The sequence below is a fragment of the Oncorhynchus mykiss genome, chromosome 11, assembly GCF_013265735.2.
Source record: "Oncorhynchus mykiss isolate Arlee chromosome 11, USDA_OmykA_1.1, whole genome shotgun sequence".
Classification (NCBI taxonomy): domain Eukaryota; kingdom Metazoa; phylum Chordata; class Actinopteri; order Salmoniformes; family Salmonidae; genus Oncorhynchus; species Oncorhynchus mykiss.
The window spans coordinates 73,204,549-73,224,548 of NC_048575.1; the positions used below are offsets into that span (position 1 = coordinate 73,204,549).

The 20,000-nt window shown below is 44.4% G+C and overlaps 1 protein-coding gene across 2 annotated transcripts in view; it reads left to right on the plus strand.

Moving 5' to 3' along the window:
• LOC110535110 (collagen alpha-1(XXVII) chain B) overlaps positions 1–20,000 on the plus strand; it is a 99,427-nt gene that overhangs the window by 49,183 nt on the left and 30,244 nt on the right. For both annotated transcript variants that reach the window (XM_036936283.1, XM_036936284.1), the window contains 14 exons: positions 1,096–1,140; positions 5,189–5,242; positions 5,875–5,919; positions 9,307–9,360; positions 11,950–11,994; positions 13,232–13,285; positions 13,403–13,447; positions 13,989–14,042; positions 14,146–14,199; positions 14,331–14,384; positions 16,105–16,158; positions 17,057–17,110; positions 17,310–17,354; positions 19,853–19,906. In XM_036936283.1, coding sequence (XP_036792178.1) covers positions 1,096–1,140; positions 5,189–5,242; positions 5,875–5,919; positions 9,307–9,360; positions 11,950–11,994; positions 13,232–13,285; positions 13,403–13,447; positions 13,989–14,042; positions 14,146–14,199; positions 14,331–14,384; positions 16,105–16,158; positions 17,057–17,110; positions 17,310–17,354; positions 19,853–19,906 — 711 coding nt within the window. The remainder of the gene's footprint in view (positions 1–1,095; positions 1,141–5,188; positions 5,243–5,874; positions 5,920–9,306; positions 9,361–11,949; positions 11,995–13,231; positions 13,286–13,402; positions 13,448–13,988; positions 14,043–14,145; positions 14,200–14,330; positions 14,385–16,104; positions 16,159–17,056; positions 17,111–17,309; positions 17,355–19,852; positions 19,907–20,000) is intronic.

Sequence of the window (20,000 nt, forward strand, 5' to 3'; positions counted from 1 at the left end):
CCTCCCATGGAATACGTTTCCTTAGGAGTCTTTAGGAGCTCACACTGTGAGTTTCATGCAGCGCTGCCACTTCTGGGAATATCATTTGAATACGTTTTTAAAAGTCTCTCATTGCCGAGTAGTATGTGGGTTTCTCCACGAGGTAAAACATGCTTCCTCCCTGCTGTCCAGAACGCACGTTTGTAACGCCGCCTACACACACGCACAGCTGCAGAATCACTCATAGCTCGGCTTGTTAGAAAATGTTTATGTTAGCTTAGAGTTCAGACCTGGGGCGGAGTGTTTTGTCTATGTATCTTTAGTGCTCTTACCCTGTCATTGTTGTAACTCCCCAGATATATATACACACACACACACACACACGCACTTCAGACACCCACACACTTCAGACTGATGGATTAGGTTTTAGCACCCCCTACCAACTGTGGACTGTGAATCACTGGCTACAGTGAAGAGTTGAGAAAGTGTGAATCACTCGACCAGCTGGTCTCCTGAGGAGTTGAGACAGTGTGAATCACAGGACCAGTTGAGACAGTGTGAATCACAGGACCAGTTGAGACAGTGTGAATCACAGGACCAGTTGAGACAGTGTGAATCACAGGACCAGTTGAGACAGTGTGAATCACTAGACCAGTTGAGACAGTGTGAATCACTGGACCAGTTGAGACAGTGTGAATCACTGGACCAGCTGGTCTCCTGAGGAGTTGAGACAGTGTGAATCACAGGACCAGTTGAGACAGAGTGAATCACTGGACCAGTTGAGACAGTGCAAATAGAGCCCATGTATGTTCATTAAGATCTTCTCAACTTCAAGATTACCTAATGGAGATGTTCTGAGTCCCAAACAAGACCGTCCCTCCACTAATCTGCATGCCTGTAAACACATGTTGGAAATATTCAGCCAAATTGAATAATCGTCAGTTAGTTATGATAGCACTATGTGAAAGCATAGTGAAGCACTAATCACAATTTGGGTCCAATCCACTTACAATTCTATCTGTTTTATGGACATTACACATTTAATATATTGTATGCATAATGAAATTCATTACGTAAATCCATTTGTAATGTAATTTGTTATGCTGTGCTCTGTAGGGTTTACCTGGGCCTGTTGGCATTATGGGGCCTAAAGGAGTCCGGGTGAGTCATCTAAAAAATGGCATTAACAAAGTACTATCTCTGTTCTGTATAGGGTTGTTAATCAGTTGTCAAGATACTATATAACTTGACTGTGCTGTTTGTTCTGTTTTGAGTGTTTCTGTCTGATAAATGTGACAGATACAGAGCATCTGGAAAGTATTCAGACCCCTTGACTTTTTCCACATTTTGTTGCGTTTCAGGCTAATTCTAAAAAATGTTTTTATTTTTTTTATTATCTCATCAATTACACACAATACCCCACAATGACAAAGCAAATACATGTTTGCAAATGTATACAAAATTAAAAACTTAAATATATCACATTTAAGTATTCACACCCTTTGCTCAGTACTTTGTTGAAGCACTTTTGGCAGTCTTCTTGGGTATGACGCTACAAGTTTGGCACACCTGTATTTGGGGAGTTTCTCCCATTCTTCTCTGCAGATCCTTTCATGCTCTGTCAGGTTGGATGGGGAGCGTCGCTGCACAGCTATTTTCAGGTCTCTCCAGAGATGTTCGATCAGGTTCAAGTCCGGGCTCTGGCTAGGTCACTCAAGGACATTCAGAGACTTGTCCCAAAGCCACTCCTGCCTTGTCTTGGCTGTGTGCTTAGGGTCGTTGTCCTGTTGGAAGGTGAACCTTGCCTCAGTCTGAGGTCCTGAGCTTTCTGGAGCAGGTTTTCATCAAGGACCTCTCTGTAATTTGCTCTGTTCATCTTTTCCTTGATCCTGACTAGTCTCTAAGTCGCTGCCGCAGAAAAACTTCCCCACAGCATGATGCAGCCACCACCATGCTTCACCGTAGGGATGGTATCAGGTTACCTCCAGATATGACACTTGGCATTCAGGCCAAAGAGTTCAATCTTGGTTTCATCAGACCAGAGAATCTTATTTCTCATGGTCTGGGAGTCCTTTACGTGCCTTTTGGCGAACTCCAAGAGGGCTGTCACTCTACCATAAAGGCCTGATAGGTTGAGTGCTGCAGAGATGGTTGTCCTTCTGGAAGGTTCTCCCATCTCCACCTAGGAACTCTGCAGCTCTGTCAGAGTGACCATTGAGTTCATTGTCACTTCCCTGACCAAGGCCCTTCTCCCCCAATTGCTCAGTTTGGCTAGACGGCTAGCTCTAGGAAGTGTACCCTTTTGGTACCCTTCCTCAGATCTGTGCCTCAACACAAACCTGTCTTGGAGCTCTACGGACAATTCCTTCGACCTCATGGCTTGGTTTTTGCTCTGCCATGCACTGTCAACTGTGGGACCTTATATGGAGAGGTGTGTGCATTTCTAAATAATGTCTAATCAGCTAAATTTACCACAAGTGGACTCCAATCAAGTTGGAGAAACATCTTAAGGGTGATCAATGGAAACAGGATGCACCTCAGCTCAATTTCAGCTGTCATGGTTTTGGGTGTCAAGGCTCTGAATACTTATGTAAATAAGGGATTCATGTTTTTTTATTTTGAATACAAACATTTCTAAAAAGCCTGTTTTCACTTTGTATTTATGGGATATTGTGTGTAGATTGATGATTTAAAAAAATGTTTAATCCATTTTAGAATAATGATGTAACTAAAAACACAATGGGTCTGAATTCTTCCTGAATGCACTGTATTTGTTTTATAGAATGATATGTACCGAATGAACCTTACTGAATATTCACTGTTTGATATGATTTCTATCATGTTCTATTTACTTCCTGTATAAATCCACTGCCAATACAGTCATATCATTGAAATATGTTTAGAAAATTCTTTATGACTTCTGTCAAGGTCAGAGAGCATCACTGTCAACCAGGGTGCCTGCCCAAGGCATATTAAAACACAGTATGGTTTTTTGCAGACAAAGAGTAAGGCCACACAGTCCCATTCTCTGTTTGCACAGTACAGTACACCCTACTCTAAAGATGACTTTGTTCCAGAGGTCTCTAGCCACTTGCTGTGTTAAATAAACTGTAAAAGGCATGTTAAATAAATCAACAAGTCCAGAGCGGTCACATAAAAAAGCCATAACGTAAACACCATTCGTCGAAAAAGCTGGCCCTGTTAACTCACCATGATTAAAATCACAGAGCTCTTTGTGGTGATGCTGGTACAACAAGAGATTTGAGGTGCTGTAAAAGTAATTAGCTTGTGTGAAAAACTTTTCACCTGAATGTCAATTGTTGTTGCTGGTGATATTTGTTGATATTTGTTGTTGTTATTGTTGTATTTGTTGTTGCTAGTATAGTACCAACAGCGATACCACCCTGCATCCTTCTGCTGACTTTCATCTGAAGACCAACATGGTCCTGTTGACTCTTGAATGTATTTTTTCCCTTTGATCATCTCTTGTCCTCCAGTTCCCATATGCCTCCCTCTCCCCCTCCTCTCCCCCTTCTCTCTCCCTCCTCTAGCCCTCCTCTCTCCCTCCTCTCTCCCTCCTCTAGCCCTCCTCTCTCCCTCCTCTAGCCCTCCTCTCTCCCTCCTCTAGCCCTCCTCTAGCCCTCGTCTCTCCCTCCTCTCTCCCTCCTCTTGCCCTCCTCTAGCCCTCCTCTCTCCCTCCTCTCTCCCTCCTCTAACCCTCCTCTCTCCCTCCTCTAGCCATCCTCTCTCCCTCCTCTAGGCCTCCTCTAGCCCTCCTCTCTACCTCCTCTCTCCCTCCTCTAGACCTCCTCTCCCTCCTCTAGCCCTCCTCTCTCCCTCCTCTCTCCCTCCTCTAGCCCTCCTCCCTCCCTCCTCTCTCCCTCATCCCTCCCTCCTCTAGCCCTCCTCCCTCCCTCTAGCCCCCCTCCCTCCTCTAGCCCTCTTCCCTTCCTCCTCTAGCCCTCCTCCCTCCCTCCCTCTAGCCCACTTCTAGCCCTCCTCTCTCGCTCCTCCCTCCCTCCTCTAGCCCTCCTCCCTCCCTCCTCTAGCCCTCCTCCCTCCCTCATCTAGCCCTCCTCTCTCCCTCCCTCTAGCCCACTTCTAGCCCTCCTCTCTCGCTCCTCCCTCCCTCCTCTAGCCCTCTTCCCTTCCTCCTCTAGCCCTCCTCCCTCCCTCCCTCTAGCCCACTTCTAGCCCTCCTCTCTCGCTCCTCCCTCCCTCCTCTAGCCCTCCTCCCTCCCTCCTCTAGCCCACCTTGAGCCCTCCTCTAGCCCTCCTCCTTCCCTCCTCTCTCCCTCCTCCCTCCCTCATCTAGCCCTCCTCTCTCCCTCCCTCCCTCCTCTCTCCCTTCTCTAGCCCTCCCTCCCTCCCTCCCTCCCTCCCTCCCTCCCTCCCTCCCTCCCTCCCTCCCTCCCTCCCTCCCTCCCTCCCTCCCTCCCTCCCTCCCTCCCTCCCTCCCCCCCTCCCTCTAGCCCTCCTCTCTTGCCCCTCCCTCCTCTAGCCCTCCTCTAGCTCTCCTCCCTCCCTCTAGCCCCCTCTAGCCCTCCTCCTTCCCTCCTCTCTCCCTCCTCCCTCCCTCATCTAGCCCTCCTCTCTCCCTCCTCCCTCCCTCATCTAGCCCTCCTCGAGCCCTCCTCTAGCCCTCCTCCTTCCCTCCTCTAGCCCTCCTCCCTCCCTCCTCCCTCCCTCCTCTAGCCCTCTCTCCCTCCTTCCTCCCTCATCTAGCCCTCCTCGAGCCCTCCTCTAGCCCTCCATCAGTAAGCAGCCACCCTGGAATCATCAGAGATCCCTGACGTGAGGGTATGTGCCCTTGGACTACATCGTGGAAGGCAGCACCATGCAGTCCATGGGCATATACACTTGCCTCAAGGCTTTGTTCTTCACGAAGAGCCCCACCCCTGTGGCCAACAGAATCTCACCAAAAAGGACTAAAGCCACACTGATGTGATGAAACCAAAGAAGAGAGTTATAGAAATGTAATTGATCTCTTTTTTGTCCCTCATCCCTCTATTCTCCTCACCCCACTCTCTTCCCCCACCTCCTTCTTCACTATCCATTTCTTTATCTGTCTCCTCTCCTCTGATTTATTCCATGACCGTTATTTCACTTCCTCCCTCCCTTCCATCTCTCTCTGCTCTCCCCTGTCCTCCCACTCTCCTTATCCTCTTCCTGTCACCTATACCCCTTTATCCCACCAATATTTCTGCAGGGTTTCATAGGAATCCCTGGTGTTTTTGGCCTTCCTGGACCTGATGGTGAGAGAGTAAGTAGTCCAGAATAGAAATATGAAAATGAATAACTATACAATAACCTTTCTACCTCTTTGAATTACTTGTTTGGTGCATTACTGACACTAAAAAGAGACCACCTCTCTTAGTCCTATGGGAGGGGTACACAGTAGCTAAAAACCCTCCTGTGGGCATTATTATCAGTCAGGATGATCAGATCTAACCCTTAGTGAGTTTAAATGATTGTGAAATAGAGGTGCTTACACTGGATGAAATGCTAGTAGTAAGATGACTGGAGTCATCCCCCAATACAGGATCAAGTGCTGGTGGAATTCCAGCCTTCCCTACTGTTTGGATAATAGTCAGGAGATGGGCTAACACTAAGTGCTGCTTTGGAATGGCCTGACGAAGACTCATTTTCCCAGAACCCCCCCCAGGCCACTGGAGTAGAATTGTAGGCTATATTAGAGAGTATTTTTGGACATGCTTGCACTAGCTTACATTTGATACAGTATGTGTATTGGTTCTAGTAGGCTACCTTAAATAAACATTCATAATCTGCTTGTAAAATAAATATGACATTATTATTGACATTTACCTCTTCTTTTGCTGTTCCCCTCCTCTCTTCTTTCTTTTCCCATCCTTCTCTCTTCCTCTACTTCCTCAGGGAATCCCTGGTGTTCATGGGAAGAAGGGCAAGATGGGTAGGCCGGTAAAGATTTCTCTCAACATACCTTTTTATAGAGAATGCAATAATACCATGAAATCATCTTTTCCTTTTTTTCCCTTCTGTCATACCTTAAAGGTCAATTCCACCACTTTTCAACCTAATTTTCATTATCTCCAGCACAATACCAGTGTCAACATATGTAAAAACAGATGGATTTTTATGTTTTGTAGGGAAAAAATCTAAAGTTTAAAAGTTCACCAAAAGTTAAAGCGGTGACGCGGGGAGCAGGAAAGTACCCTCCCTTGGTCCAGGAACATGTTGCAGGTTGAAACTCACCGACCATAGAAACTGTTTTCACATGGGTAGATACCGGTTTGGTGCTGGAGATGATGAATATGAGGTTGAAAAGTGGCAGAATTGCCCTTTAAAGATACAGCTAGGGTAATTTAGTGAGTATGGCATGGCTATTATTCAGAGGAACAGTCTTGAGCGCGTATGGGGGCCTCTTGGCTTTAACCATACATCAGTGATACATGTTGTGGTAGCCTCCACACAACCACAGTGGAAGACTGTTGAAGACTGTTGTCTTTTCACTCTTGAGATGGCTGGCTACACCTTGAGCCTCGAGTCTGTCTGCATATTTCCACTAGTCTATACAATATATCATTTAGAATAGGATGAGATATCAACGGACTACAACTAGGACACTATTGGCAACTATCCCATTGATTATACACTGAGTTTGCAAAACATTAAGAACATGACATGCTCTTTCCATGATGTTGTCTGAACAGGTGAATCCAGGTTAAAGCTATGATTCCTTATTGATTTCATTTCTTAAATCCTCTTCAATCCGTGTAGATGAAGGGGAGGAGACAGATTAAATAAGCGTTTATAAGCCTTGAGACAATTGAGACATTGATTGTGTCTGTGTTATTCGAAAGTCTATTACATTGGCCAATAGAAGCCTTTTACATTGGACTATAACAAAGCCTTTTACATTGGACTATAACAAAGCCTTTTACATTGGAACAATGTTTAGTGCAGTGGAGGAACTTTTGGTTTTGGAATTCCAGCCCAGCTAGTCACAGACCAGGGAAGTATTTTCATTGGCGCCTGCATGGGGATTTCCAATTCTCCCATCAACATATTGAGATGTGCTTACATGGAAAATCCTGATGTTCCAAATGACTTATGTAATAGAGATTTTTTCCCAAGCACAGTTTTACAATGTTACATGGTGAAGTGGGTTATTAAGCTGACGATGGTCAGTGAACGACAATTGAAGCTGGCACAGACTATAAATAGCTGTTGAGGTAGCCTCGCTGTTAAGAGCATTTGGCCAGTAACCAAAAGGTAGGTTAGGTGGAAAATCTGTTGATGTGCCCTTGAGTAAGGCACTTAACCCTAATTGCTCCTGTAAATCACTCTGGATAAGAGTGTCTGCTCAATTAGTAAGATGTCATTTTTTTTAATGAGGAGAGTGCAACTTTAGCATTTGATGACGGCATCTCTCTGTGTCTTTGTTTCTGTGGTGCCGTACCAGCCCTTCTCCTTCTCATCTTCAGGAGCTACTTTTTCTTCCTTACATTGAGTCGTCTAAACATTCTGTGTGTTCACAGTTACTAGCGTAATGTTCTCTGAGTGGCACTTGCATATGACAGAGCTAATCTAATCTGGGATCAGACATATTACCTTTCCAGCAGATGTCGTACTACCTGCAATCTTTCAAGTACCATCTTTGAGTTAAAACAACTCAAGAGCTGCGGAGTAGCTATGTTTTAGTTTAAACCAACACTATTATAATGTTTGGGTAAAAGCGCCATTTTGCACATTTTCGAAGGCATCACATTGCAGCAATTACCAATGTATGACTTTCCCCAGATGTTTAACTAATGCTTAACTCAACACTCTGCCTGCCACACACATTCCATCCTTCTGAATAATATCTCCTGCAATAGAAACGGCTGGTAATATCACCATCGCTTCATCTAATATAACATTTTCCATCCTCACTCTGTGGGCCTATGAGACCTCTACTACTAGTACCATTAATCATACAGGCACAGTCTATACAGTAACTACAGTAACTACAGTAGCTACAGTAGCTACAGTCTATACAGTAACTACAGTAGCTACAGTAACTACAGTCTATACAGTAACTACAGTAACTACAGTAGCTACAGTAACTACAGTAACTACACTCTATACAGTAACTACAGTCTATACAGTAACCACAGTCTATACAGTAACTACAGTACTTGTATTCTGTGATGGAGAAGGGCCAAGGCTGAAGCTGAAGCTACAGCAAGGTGTTGTTGACCTTGGCATTGTGACAAGCAGCACACGTTGAGCGTGTGGCCTAGCGGAAACCTCAGCCTCCCAGAGCCTCAGTGTAGCCTATCATAGCGTCACAGCTCTTGTTCTCTGGTTTTATAATGGAACAGATGGAGCCAGGAGGAGGAGGAAAGGAAAGAGCCCAGTCAGCAGATCCCGGGCCAGCCAGTCAGTCCCCAGGCTGCTGGTTAGGGCTCCTGCCAGTGAGGCTCAGTGCAGCACGCGCACTCCCAAACATTCAGCCATGGAATTTCCTGCCGCCGCGCACGCACACAGTCTCTAGGAATAAAGAGTCCAAGGAGCTTGTTTACAGCATGCGTGCTGCTTGACGTGCTGCTTGACATGCTGCTTGACGTGCTGCTGGACGTGCTGCTTGACGTGCTGCTGGACGTGCTGCTGGACGTGCTGCTGGACGTGCTGCTGGACGTGCTGCTGGACGTGCTGCTTGACGTGCTGCTGGACGTGCTGCTTGACGTGCTGCTGGACGTGCTGCTTGACGTGCTGCTCGTTTGCTTGCTTGGGGTTTATTCTGCAAACCTCTTTGACAGGGATGGAGTTTGTCTACTGAGTGCTGACATTGTGTTTTGTTTATTTTCCGCACATCCAGAAGTGCAGTGTGGGTAAACATAAAGGAGAAGTAAAGAATCAATAAATGAATACTGTAGTTACTAGAAGGGAAATTAGGTAATCACTCATTAACTAAACTCATTTAGAAGTGCATCACTATTATTTTATCTGCTGATGTGCTGAACTGAACTGTAAGCAAAACCACGCAACAAATACTGCATTGTAACCAATGTGCATGCCGTAATACTTTAGCTTTGTGTCTACTATACAGCCACACCATTATGCTTTATACTAGGAAGCCCAATATTCCAAGAACATATTCTCATGGTCAACTACTCTGGGTGTGGGAAAGTAATGGTATGTAATGATATGGTTGGCCATGCCAAGCATTATGGTTCAATACCATTATTTTTAGTACAATTGTGTTGCTTTGCAGAATGGTTGTGTTTCAATCTGTTTCTTCCATAGTGTTTAACAGGGGACAGAGTGATAACATGCCTACTCTCTTTGTGTTTGTGTACTCAGGGGTTTGCTGGGGACTTTGGCGAGCGGGGACCACCAGGACCAGACGGAAACCCAGTAAGTGAAACAGCAGAGATGACTGTTCCCCTGGCCATCACTTCAGACCTATGTTCAGATAATGTTTTCTTTCAAATACGTATGTTGTGCTCTATTGAGCTTAACTGGTGCAATGGAATGAATGGAATAGTCCCAAAAGTGCAAAGCTCATCCTTCTGGCACTCCAGGCAGGCTCAATCAAATGCTCAAGGTATTTGAACAACAACAAAAAGCTATTTGAGTTTCAGCCTTTATTGAAGGTATTTGTTGTTTGTTTTTAAAGTCACAGGTCTAGCCTTTTTGTATTTGTATCTTGGTTTGGATTCAATAATTAGCCAGTGCATTATCTCCTGAAGTATACACAACAGCAATCTATTTAGAGATGTTGAATGACTCATTTACATCATTTTAGTACAGCGGTCAAGTGGGCTCAATCAGCACATAAATGGTATAAACTGCATACCCTGGCTGTTTGCTTCCAGGCACTACTTAAACTCACACACACACACACACACACACACACACACACACACACACACACACACACACACACACACACACACACACATATACACACACACACACATACACACATACACACACACACACACTAACAGACATGGTAAATAGAAGTCACCCTTGATGAATTGAAAACAACCCCTTTTAGTTTCCCCTGTTGGGGTACGTAAACCTCCACACTGCATTTTATTTCCTTTGCTTCTTCCTGGGACCTCCTGAGGATTTCCTACTCCTGAGCCCGTAATGATTCCAGCCTGAGAGTTTGTTATATAGTTACATGCCCAGAGCATCTCGTTCTGGTCTTTGATCATGTCAGACCACAGTTATCCACATTCACAGTCATGAGGGAGGGGGCTCTGGACTCTGAGATCTGGACAATTTGTCTACTGTTTTAAATGTTGCAGTAATGTCTGTAAGATCTGTAACCTAGAGCACTCACATTGCTAACTAGTTATTATAGCAGCAGTATATACACTCTTATGCACTTCTCAGTAGCTGTATTGGTGACAACTTGGGAGAGTCAGATCACTGCATAAGTGTGTGTATCCAAGCAATGAAGCGGGTATTGTACTTCACAAGGTCAAAACGATAATCATATCTTCACTAAAGCAATTTCTTAGACCACATCCCACTCAAGTTAGTTTGACATGAGGGCATAATGTGGTTCTGAAGCTTCCTCAACTCTACCTTTCTTAACAGCTCTATGAGTGGCAACTGTGTAGAGATATTGTGATTGGCTGACCTCGACAGACCTCTTCAACACCATTTCCTGCCCTGTTGTTCCAACAGGGGAGAGGGAAGTTCCTGTTGGCTCAATAACTTCTCCTTCAGTCATAATGAAGCTAGAGGAGGAGGGAGGGGAGAAGGGGGAGGGAGGGGAGAAGGGGGAGGGGGCAGGAAGGCCACACTGGACTCTAACATCTATCTCCCCTTTTAGAAAAAGCTCCCCTCTTTCTCCCTCTCCCTCCGTTTCTCTCTCTCTCTCTCTTGCTCTCGCTGTCTATCTCTTTCACTCTCTCTCCCTATCAATTCAATTTCAATTTAAGGGGCTTTATTGGCATGGGAAACATATGTTTACATTGCCAAAGCAAGTGAAATAGATAATAAACAAAAGTGAAATAAACAATACAAATGTCATATTATGTCTATATACAGTGTTGTAATGATGTGCAAATAGTTAAAGTATAAAAGAGAAAATAAATAATAGAAATATAGGTTATATTTACGATGGTGTTTGTTCTTCACTGGTTGCCCTTTTCTTGTGGCAAATCACAAATATTGCTGCTGTGATGACACACTGTGGTATTTCACCTAATAGATATGGGAGTTTATCAAAATTGGATTTGTTTTCAAATTATTTGTGGGTCTGTGTAATCTGAGGGAAATATGTGTCTCTAATATGTTCATACATTTGGCAGGAGGTTAGAAAGTGCAGGTCAGTTTCCACCTCATTTTCCTATCTCTCTCCCCCTCTCTCTCTCTCTCTCTCTCTCTCTCTCTCACTGGAACGGATATGGGCATGGCATGTAGCAGTGGGGTAATTACCGGGGACAACAAGCCCCTTTCTGTGTGTCGCACCATCTTTCATTAGCTTGGCCTGGCCCACGAGATGGGAGCTGGAGATTACACAAGCTATCAGGGGAAAACACAAACAAACCAAGGGCTGGGGTCTCTCCCCCCTCCTTCTGCCAGCAGCGTAAAGGAACACTGTGCCTCTCTTCTGCCAGCAGCGTAAAGGAACACTGTGCCTCTCTTCTGCCAGCAGCGTAAAGGAACACTGTGCCTCTCTTCTGCCAGCAGCGTAAAGGAACACTGTGCCTCTCTTCTGCCTGTATTTGTTTAGAACAAAGCCTATAACCTTAGAAATCTGCTCTCTCTCTCTATCTCTCTATCTCTCTCTCTATCTCTCTATCTCTATCTCTCTTTCTATCTCTCTCTCTCTCTCTCTCTCTCTCTATCTCTCTACCTCTCTCTCTATCTCTCTCTATCTCTCTCTCTATCTCTCTCTATCTCTCTCTCTCTCTCTCTCTCTCTCTCTCTCTCTCTCTCTCTCTCTCTCTCTCTATCTCTCTCTCTCTCTTTATTTCTTAGGGAGAGCTGGGAGCCCCTGGTCCTAATGGAGTTCTTGGCCTCATTGTGAGTATTTAAAGCCATGTGTACCTTCACTCTGTACTTCTCTCCAGGACACTCTGCCTGGTTTGGGGATCTCTGTGCTTCTCTCTCCAGGACACTCTGCCTGGTTTGGGGATCTCTGTGCTTCTCTCTTTAGGACACTGCTTGGTTTGGGATGTCTATGCTTCTCTCTTTAGGACACTGCTTGGTTTGGGATCTCTGTGCTTCTTTCTCCAGGACACTCTGCTTGTTTTGGGAATCTCTGTGCTTCTCTCTTCAGGACACTGCTTGGTTTGGGGATATCTTTACTTCTCTCTCCAGGACACGCTGCTTGGTTTGGGATCTCTGTGCTTCTCTCTCCAGGACACGCTGCTTGGTTTGGGGATCTCTTTCCTTCTCTCTCCAGGACACTGTGCTTGGTTTGGGATCTCTGTGCTTCTCTCTCCAGGACACTGTGCTTGGTTTGGGGATCTCTTTCCTTCTCTCTCCAGGACACGCTGCTTGGTTTGGGATCTCTGTGCTTCTCTCTCCAGGACACGCTTCTTGGTTTGGGATCTCTGTGCTTCTCTCTCCAGGACACTCTGCTTGGTTTGGGATCTCTGTGCTTCTCTCTCCAGGACACTCTGCTTGGTTTGGGATCTCTGTGCTTCTCTCTCCAGGACACTCTGCTTGGTTTGGGATCTCTGTGCTTCTCTCTCCAGGACACTCTGCTTGGTTTGGGATCTCTGTGCTTCTCTCTCCAGGACACTCTGCTTGGTTTGGGATCTCTGTGCTTCTCTCTCCAGGACACGCTGCTTGGTTTGGGGATCTCTGTACTTCTCTCTCCAGGACACTGTGCTTGGTTTGGGATCTCTATGCTTCTCTCTCCAGGACACGCTGCTTGGTTTGGGATCTCTGTGCTTCTCTCACCAGGACACTCTGCTTGGTTTGGGGATCTCTGTACTTCTCTCTCCAGGACACTCTGCTTGGTTTGGGATCTCTGTGCTTCTCTCACCAGGACACTCTGCTTGGTTTGGGATCTCTGTGCTTCTCTCTCCAGGACACTCAGCTTGGTTGGGGATCTCTGTTTATGACTTGCCTTGTTGCAATATTGTTGATGATAAACAGAGCTAAGCAGATGTCCCAAATGTTGCCATAAAGAACATAGAGCAAGAGCATTACATCATCTCACAAGCTTGTTGGGAATGTGTATGATATCGTTGTTCTACTGCAGTGTTCCAAGTCTTCTAAGTGTGTGTGTTCTGTATGTTGTTTGTGGCAGGGAGACATGGGTCCTCTAGGGATGATGGGTTTGCCAGGACCATGTGGACTCAAGGTAACTAACCTACTCCTTTACTCACTTTGACTGTAAACGCTGTTACATGATGATGTAGATGTAATCATCTCTATCGCTATGGCAATGTTATATCTGTTTACTCATCTGGTTATTCAGGGGGTACCCGGAAACCCAGGAGAACCAGGACTGAAAGGTGATAAGGTGATCTGAATACCTCATTATTAGCCTATTGTATTTAAATCAACCATGCTATCAGATAAACATGTTGCATGCAATATAGTCTCATCTACCAGCTGGCTCTCTGGGAACGAGGTGGTTACATGCTGTATAACTACCATAGACGTCTCTAGAAATCTGATTCAGGAACAGTTTGTAGACCCTCAAGCCTACTAGATGGTTTCTAACTGTATCTACTGTAGCTTATCATCAATCACTGCTAGTTTAGAGCATGGGCTTGCTATGTTCTCCATATATCACACATACTGTATGTATAAACTACTGAGAAATACGTACTTTTCTTTGTAAAAATACATATATACACGTACTGTACTCAGCCAGATGTGCAGTGTTCCTGTGCTGTCTACAGGTCACCAGCTGACAGCCCTAGAGCTGCCTGCTGGGCATACTGGGTCTGCCTCATGCCCTCAGCTGACTGCAGTACTCATCAATAGAGTGCAGGATTTGTACTGTACTTTTAGTTTATTCCTAACTCTAACCGCTCCTATCCTCTGTCTTTCTTCAGGATGACGTTGGTCTTCCAGGGGAACAAGGAGAGAATGGATTCCAAGGTGACAAGGTATTTCACTTCCCTACTTAACAGATGGTGATGACTGTCGTCTGAGTCCCTGTATCAGGGGTTTATCCTTTCGTTTCACAGAAATGCTCTCGTTGTTTTACAGGGTATCCAGGGTTCACCAGGATTGCCAGGCATTCGAGGGAAACCAGGGCCACATGTGAGTCCATTAACCCTTATATAGGGTATGTGTACCAGGGACCATGTACAGTATATTACTAGGTTATCACTTTTGAAATGGCTAGTGATACAAAGGGTATCCAGCAAACTACAATGCTGTCTCTGTCCTAGGGGGTGACAGGTGAGCCAGGTCCTGATGGTATACCTGGCCCTCCAGGCCAAGAGGTAAGGCCCTGTGTGGACGTCAATATTACTCATGACCCAGGACTTACAGTGCCTTGCGAAGGTATTCGGCCCCCTTGAACTTTGCGACCTTTTGCCACATTTCAGGCTTCAAACATAAAGATATAAAACTGTATTTGTTTGTGAAGAATCAACAACAAGTGGGACACAATCATGAAGTGGAACGACATTTATTGGATATTTCAAACTTTTTTAACAAATCAAAAACTGAAAAATTGGGCGTGCAAAATTATTCAGCTCCTTTACTTTCAGTGCAGCAAACTCTCTCCAGAAGTTCAGTGAGGATCTCTGAATGATCCAATGTTGAGCTAAATGACTAATGATGATAAATACAATCCACCTGTGTGTAATCAAGTCTCAGTATAAATGCACCTGCACTGTGATAGTCTCAGAGGTCCGTTAAAAGCGCAGAGAGCATCATGAAGAACAAGGAACACACCAGGCAGGTCCGAGATACTGTTGTGAAGAAGTTTAAAGCCGGATTTGGATACAAACAGATTTCCCAAGCTTTAAACATCCCAAGGAGCACTGTGCAAGCGATAATATTGAAATGGAAGGAGTATCAGACCACTGCAAATCTACCAAGACCTGGCCGTCCCTCTAAACTTTCAGCTCATACAAGGAGAAGACAGATCAGAGATGCAGCCAAGAGGCCCATGATCACTCTGGATGAACTGCAGAGATCTACAGCTGTGGTGGGAGACTCTGTCCATAGGACAACAATCAGTCAGTCGTATATTGCACAAATCTGGCCTTTATGGAAGAGTGGCAAGAAGAAAGCCATTTCTTAAAGATATCCATAAAAAGTGTTGTTTAAAGTTTGCCACAAGCCACCTGGGAGACACACCAAACATGTGGAAGAAGGTGCTCTGGTCAGATGAAACCAAAATTGAACTTTTTGGCAACAATGCAAAACGTTATGTTTGGCGTAAAAGCAACACAGCTGAACACACCATCCCCACTGTCAAACGTGGTGGTGGCAGCATCATGGTTTGGGCCTGCTTTTCTTCAGCAGGGACAGGGAAGATGGTTAAAATTGATGGGAAGATGGATGGAGCCAAATACAGGACCATTCTGGAAGAAAACCTGATGGAGTCTGCAAAAGACCTGAGACTGGGATGGAGATTTGTCTTCCAACAAGACAATGATCCAAAACATAAAGCAAAATCTACAATGGAATGGTTCAAAAATAAACATATCCAGGTGTTAGAATGGCCAAGTCAAAGTCCAGACCTGAATCCAATCGAGAATCTGTGGAAAGAACTGAAAACTGCTGTTCACAAATGCTCTCCATCCAACCTCACTGAGCTCGAGCTGTTTTGCAAGGAGGAATGGGAAAAAATGTCTCTCTCGATGTGCAAAACTGATAGAGACATACCCCAAGCGACTTACAGCTGTAATCGCAGCAAAAGGTGGCGCTACAAAGTATTAACTTAAGGGGGCTGAATAATTTTGCACGCCCAATTTTTCAGTTTTTGATTTGTTGAAAAAGTTTGAAATATCCAATAAATGTCGTTCCACTTCATGATTGTGTCCCACTAGTTGTTGATTCTTCACAAAAAAATACAGTTTTATATCTTTATATTTGAAGCCTGAAATGTGGCAAAAGGTCGCAAGGTTCAAGGGGGGCGAATTCTTTCGCAAGGCACTGTACCTTCTCCTTGTGATGGATAGTAGAGACCTGTTGTCTGGTTGTTCTCAGGGTTTCCCAGGAGACATCGGCCCACCAGGTCACAACGGCCCAGAGGGCCCAAAGGTCAGTAGCCTATAATGAAACTCTCACACCTATTAAGCCTTGTTTATACCTGGTGGTAACATGCGTCCTTTGTCCTGATCTTGTCCACATTCTGATGTGTCCACCGTGTAAGCATTGTGACCAGATCTTTGGGGCGAAGGTAGCCTAGTGGTTAGAGCATTGGGCCAGTAACCGAAAGGACGCTAAATCGAATCCCGGAGCTGACAAGGTAAAAATCTGTCTTTCTGCCCCTGAACAAGGCAGTTAACCCAGTGTTCCTAGGCCGTGATTGTAAATAAGAATTTGTTCTTAACTAACTCGCCTTGTTAAATAAAGGTTAAATAAATAAATAAAAATCTCCTGGTCCCTCCCTGTATGCAAATTATTTAACAGCTATTCTTTCAAAATAATATATATAATTTTTAAGATAAATGTTGATGCCATAAGTCAATGGCGCCACCTGTCAATGATATCAATGATGATTTAAATTGTTTCTCTGTCCAGATCTGTCTACAATGTGTGCCTGATCATAATCAGACCGCAATGCATGTTTTAGTTGTCTACACCTGTCTGAAAATGTGGGCACAATCAGAATGTGGACAAGATCACGAAAAAGGATGCATGTTAGAACCAGGTATAAACGTGGCTTTAATGTAGCTACTTGACATCCTCATGTGGCGTAGTTGGCAGGATCAAGTGCTTTTATTAGCAATGAGTATCTTTAGTGCTGTGAGAGGTTTAGTTGTTTTTTAGTGAATACAAAGACCAGTGGTTGGCAAGCAGCAGGTCCATGGACCTTGGAAGTCCTTTCTGGATCGCGTGGGGAACGCTGGGGACCAGTGCTGTTGGACTGCCAGGGCACCATGGACAGCAACATGGGGTCCGTACACAATCTAACGTCCTGTATCATTCTATTCAGGGGAAGCCAGGAAACAGAGGTTTACCAGGGCCCAGAGGAACAGCTGGACTAGAGGTGGGATTGTCTTTAGTTTACTACATAAAACAATGCTTGACGTATTCAGTACATGTCAAGACCCAGTCTCTCTATGTATATAGTATGTACTGTATGTAATATATATGACAGCAACGATCTAGCGTTTCCGCATAGTCCAGTGATGGTGCAAAGGGGTTTTGTCCCTGTCTTGACCCTCTGTCTCCATATTGTTTTCCAGGGCGATGAGGGGCCACTTGGACCACCTGGACCTACAGGACCGGAGGTGAGCGCTGATTGGACAGCTCAAAACCAAAACAAACAAAACAAGGAAGTCCAAAAATACAATATGGGTCACTCACCATCCCAAAGCCTGTTTCATAACCAGGAGCCTTCAGAGAGGGAAGCAATTTGCTTCAGTTGGTGTTTAAATCCAGCTGAATCACTATGATATGCTTAGCTATATACCGTTAGCTCTTGGCAGAGTTGTCACTCTATTGTGCAGAAGATCTATTTTGATATATGGCTGACTGCTTATTGTGCATTTGTGGCATGAGTTTGGTTAGTAAAACTGCTGTGCTCGGCCACATCTCCACATGGTGCTCATCTGTTATACAAAGACAACAGCCTGGGATGAGATAGGCTTATATAAAAAAACAAAGCTTTCTGGTTTTGAACCAATGAAAATAAAGCCATTCATTTCCGTCCGTAGGCAGTTAGCCCAGTTAGTAGGATTATTATGAAAACTGTCCAAATATCTGCTTTCTGCATTCATTTTTAAGATGTTACTTTTGGAGAGTGGCCATTTTGCTAAACACTGGAAGTAAATGTCAATGCTTCGTTAAAAATACTGAAAAATCAATTTATAAAACGGCTTGGAATGGCTCTCTGTTTCCCTTGCCTAATATTTTGTGAGCTTGTCCTCCACCATAGATGGACATATCCTCCATTCCTTACTCTGAATAATCCTAAACATCTGGATATCTATGAGGATAGACTATGGTTGCATCCCAAATAGCACCTCATTCCCTATATAGTGAACTACTTTTGACTAGCGCCCATAGAGCTCTGGTCTAAAGTTGTGTAGGGAATAGGGTGTCATTTGGGATGCAGGCTCTCTCTCTCTCCTAGATCCGGTAAACGAGCTCTGAAATTCAGACCTTTTTTCGGATTGTGTCAGTGAGTAGCCTGGCCTTGGATTCCATCATAATGCATCTTCCTACAGAGACTTCCCATTTGCATCCATTATAGACTAAATAAAGAGTTAGTCTGGAGTCGTCCCAAATGTAACTATACATGCCAATATATCACTCCAGTTAGCAGAGCTCTAATCCAGTTCAACAATAGCAGAGCATTTATCCAGTTCAACAATAGCAGAGGATTTATCTAGTTCAACAATAGCAGAGCACTAATCTAGTTCAACAACAGCAGAGCACTAATCTAGTTCAACAACAGCAGAGCACTAATCTAGTTCAACAATAGCAGAGCATTTATCCAGTTCAACAATAGCAGAGCTCTAATCCCGTTCACCAATAGCATAGCTCTAATCCAATTCAACAATAACAGAGCTCTAATCCAGTTCAACATTAGCAGAGCCCTAATCCAGTTCAACAACAGCAGAGCTCTAATCCAGTTCAACAACAGCAGAGCCCTAATCAAGTCCAACAACAGCAGAGCCCTAATCCAGTTCAACAGTAGCAGAGCCCTAATCCAGTTCAGCACTAGCAGAGCCCTAATCCAGTTCAACAACAGCAGATCACTAATCAAGTCCAACAACAGCAGAGCCCTAATCCAGTTCAACAGTAGCAGAGCCCTAATCCAGTTCAACAATAGCAGAGCTCCAATCCAGTTCAACAATAGCATAGCTCTAATCCAATTCAACAATAACAGAGCTCTAATCCAGTTCAACATTAGCAGAGCCCTAATCCAGTTCAACAACAGCAGAGCTCTAATCCAGTTCAACAACAGCAGAGCCCTAATCAAGTTCAACAACAGCAGATCACTAATAAAGTCCAACAACAGCAGAGCCCTAATCCAGTTCAACAACAGCAGAGCTCTAATCCAGTTCAACAACAGCAGAGCCCTAATCCAGTTCTACTCTCTCATACAGATGACTAAGCACATTAAAGAACAGAACGGCCAAACGGCCATCTCCGAAAGACAGACACCACAACTCATTGAAAATAGTGATTCAATATAACACGTTAGATCCAATGATGTTTTACTAATGCATTAGTGAGCTAAATTCTCGGTTCCATTATTGATGGATTTGGGCCTTTGAATAATATAGAGAGGGACAGTGACCTTTCTCTTCTTTGCCAGGAAAAGCCAACAAAAGTAGCACATCTTTTTCAGGCATTAATTAAAACTTTGACAATAACAGAAGACATTCCACGAAATGAGTGTGAAAGCCGAGTGCTTTGTTGGTGCTCTTAAAAACATTTTAAGGTTTTTGAGTGTTTTATTGTTCTAACCCATACGTCCAATCAAAAGACAGTATAATATTCTGTCCCTAAAAGGAAAAATGTCTTGGACACAATATGCTACTGCATGACAAAGTCAACCATAATTTTCACACCATACAGTAATCCAGACACTCTTAAAGCCAGATTGGAGGAGTCCTTAGGACAGATTGTAGCTTTACAGTATATTCTGTCTGTAGGTTTGTTAGTGTGGTGGCGGGTGGGTTACGGTACTAGGACGGTTATCTTTAGGGCAGATGAGGATTCTACTGTACTGTTTGATGAGGTTCAGTACTATGGTTCATGTATGTTTTCTGTTCAGGGCAGACCTGGAAGGCAGGGATTCCCAGGCAAAACAGGTCCCGAAGGACTGAAGGTCAGATTCTATTAACGTAATGCACCATCCATCTGCCGGAGTCTATCACTCTCTCTCTATCACTCTGTCTGTTTATCACTCTCTCCCTCTATCA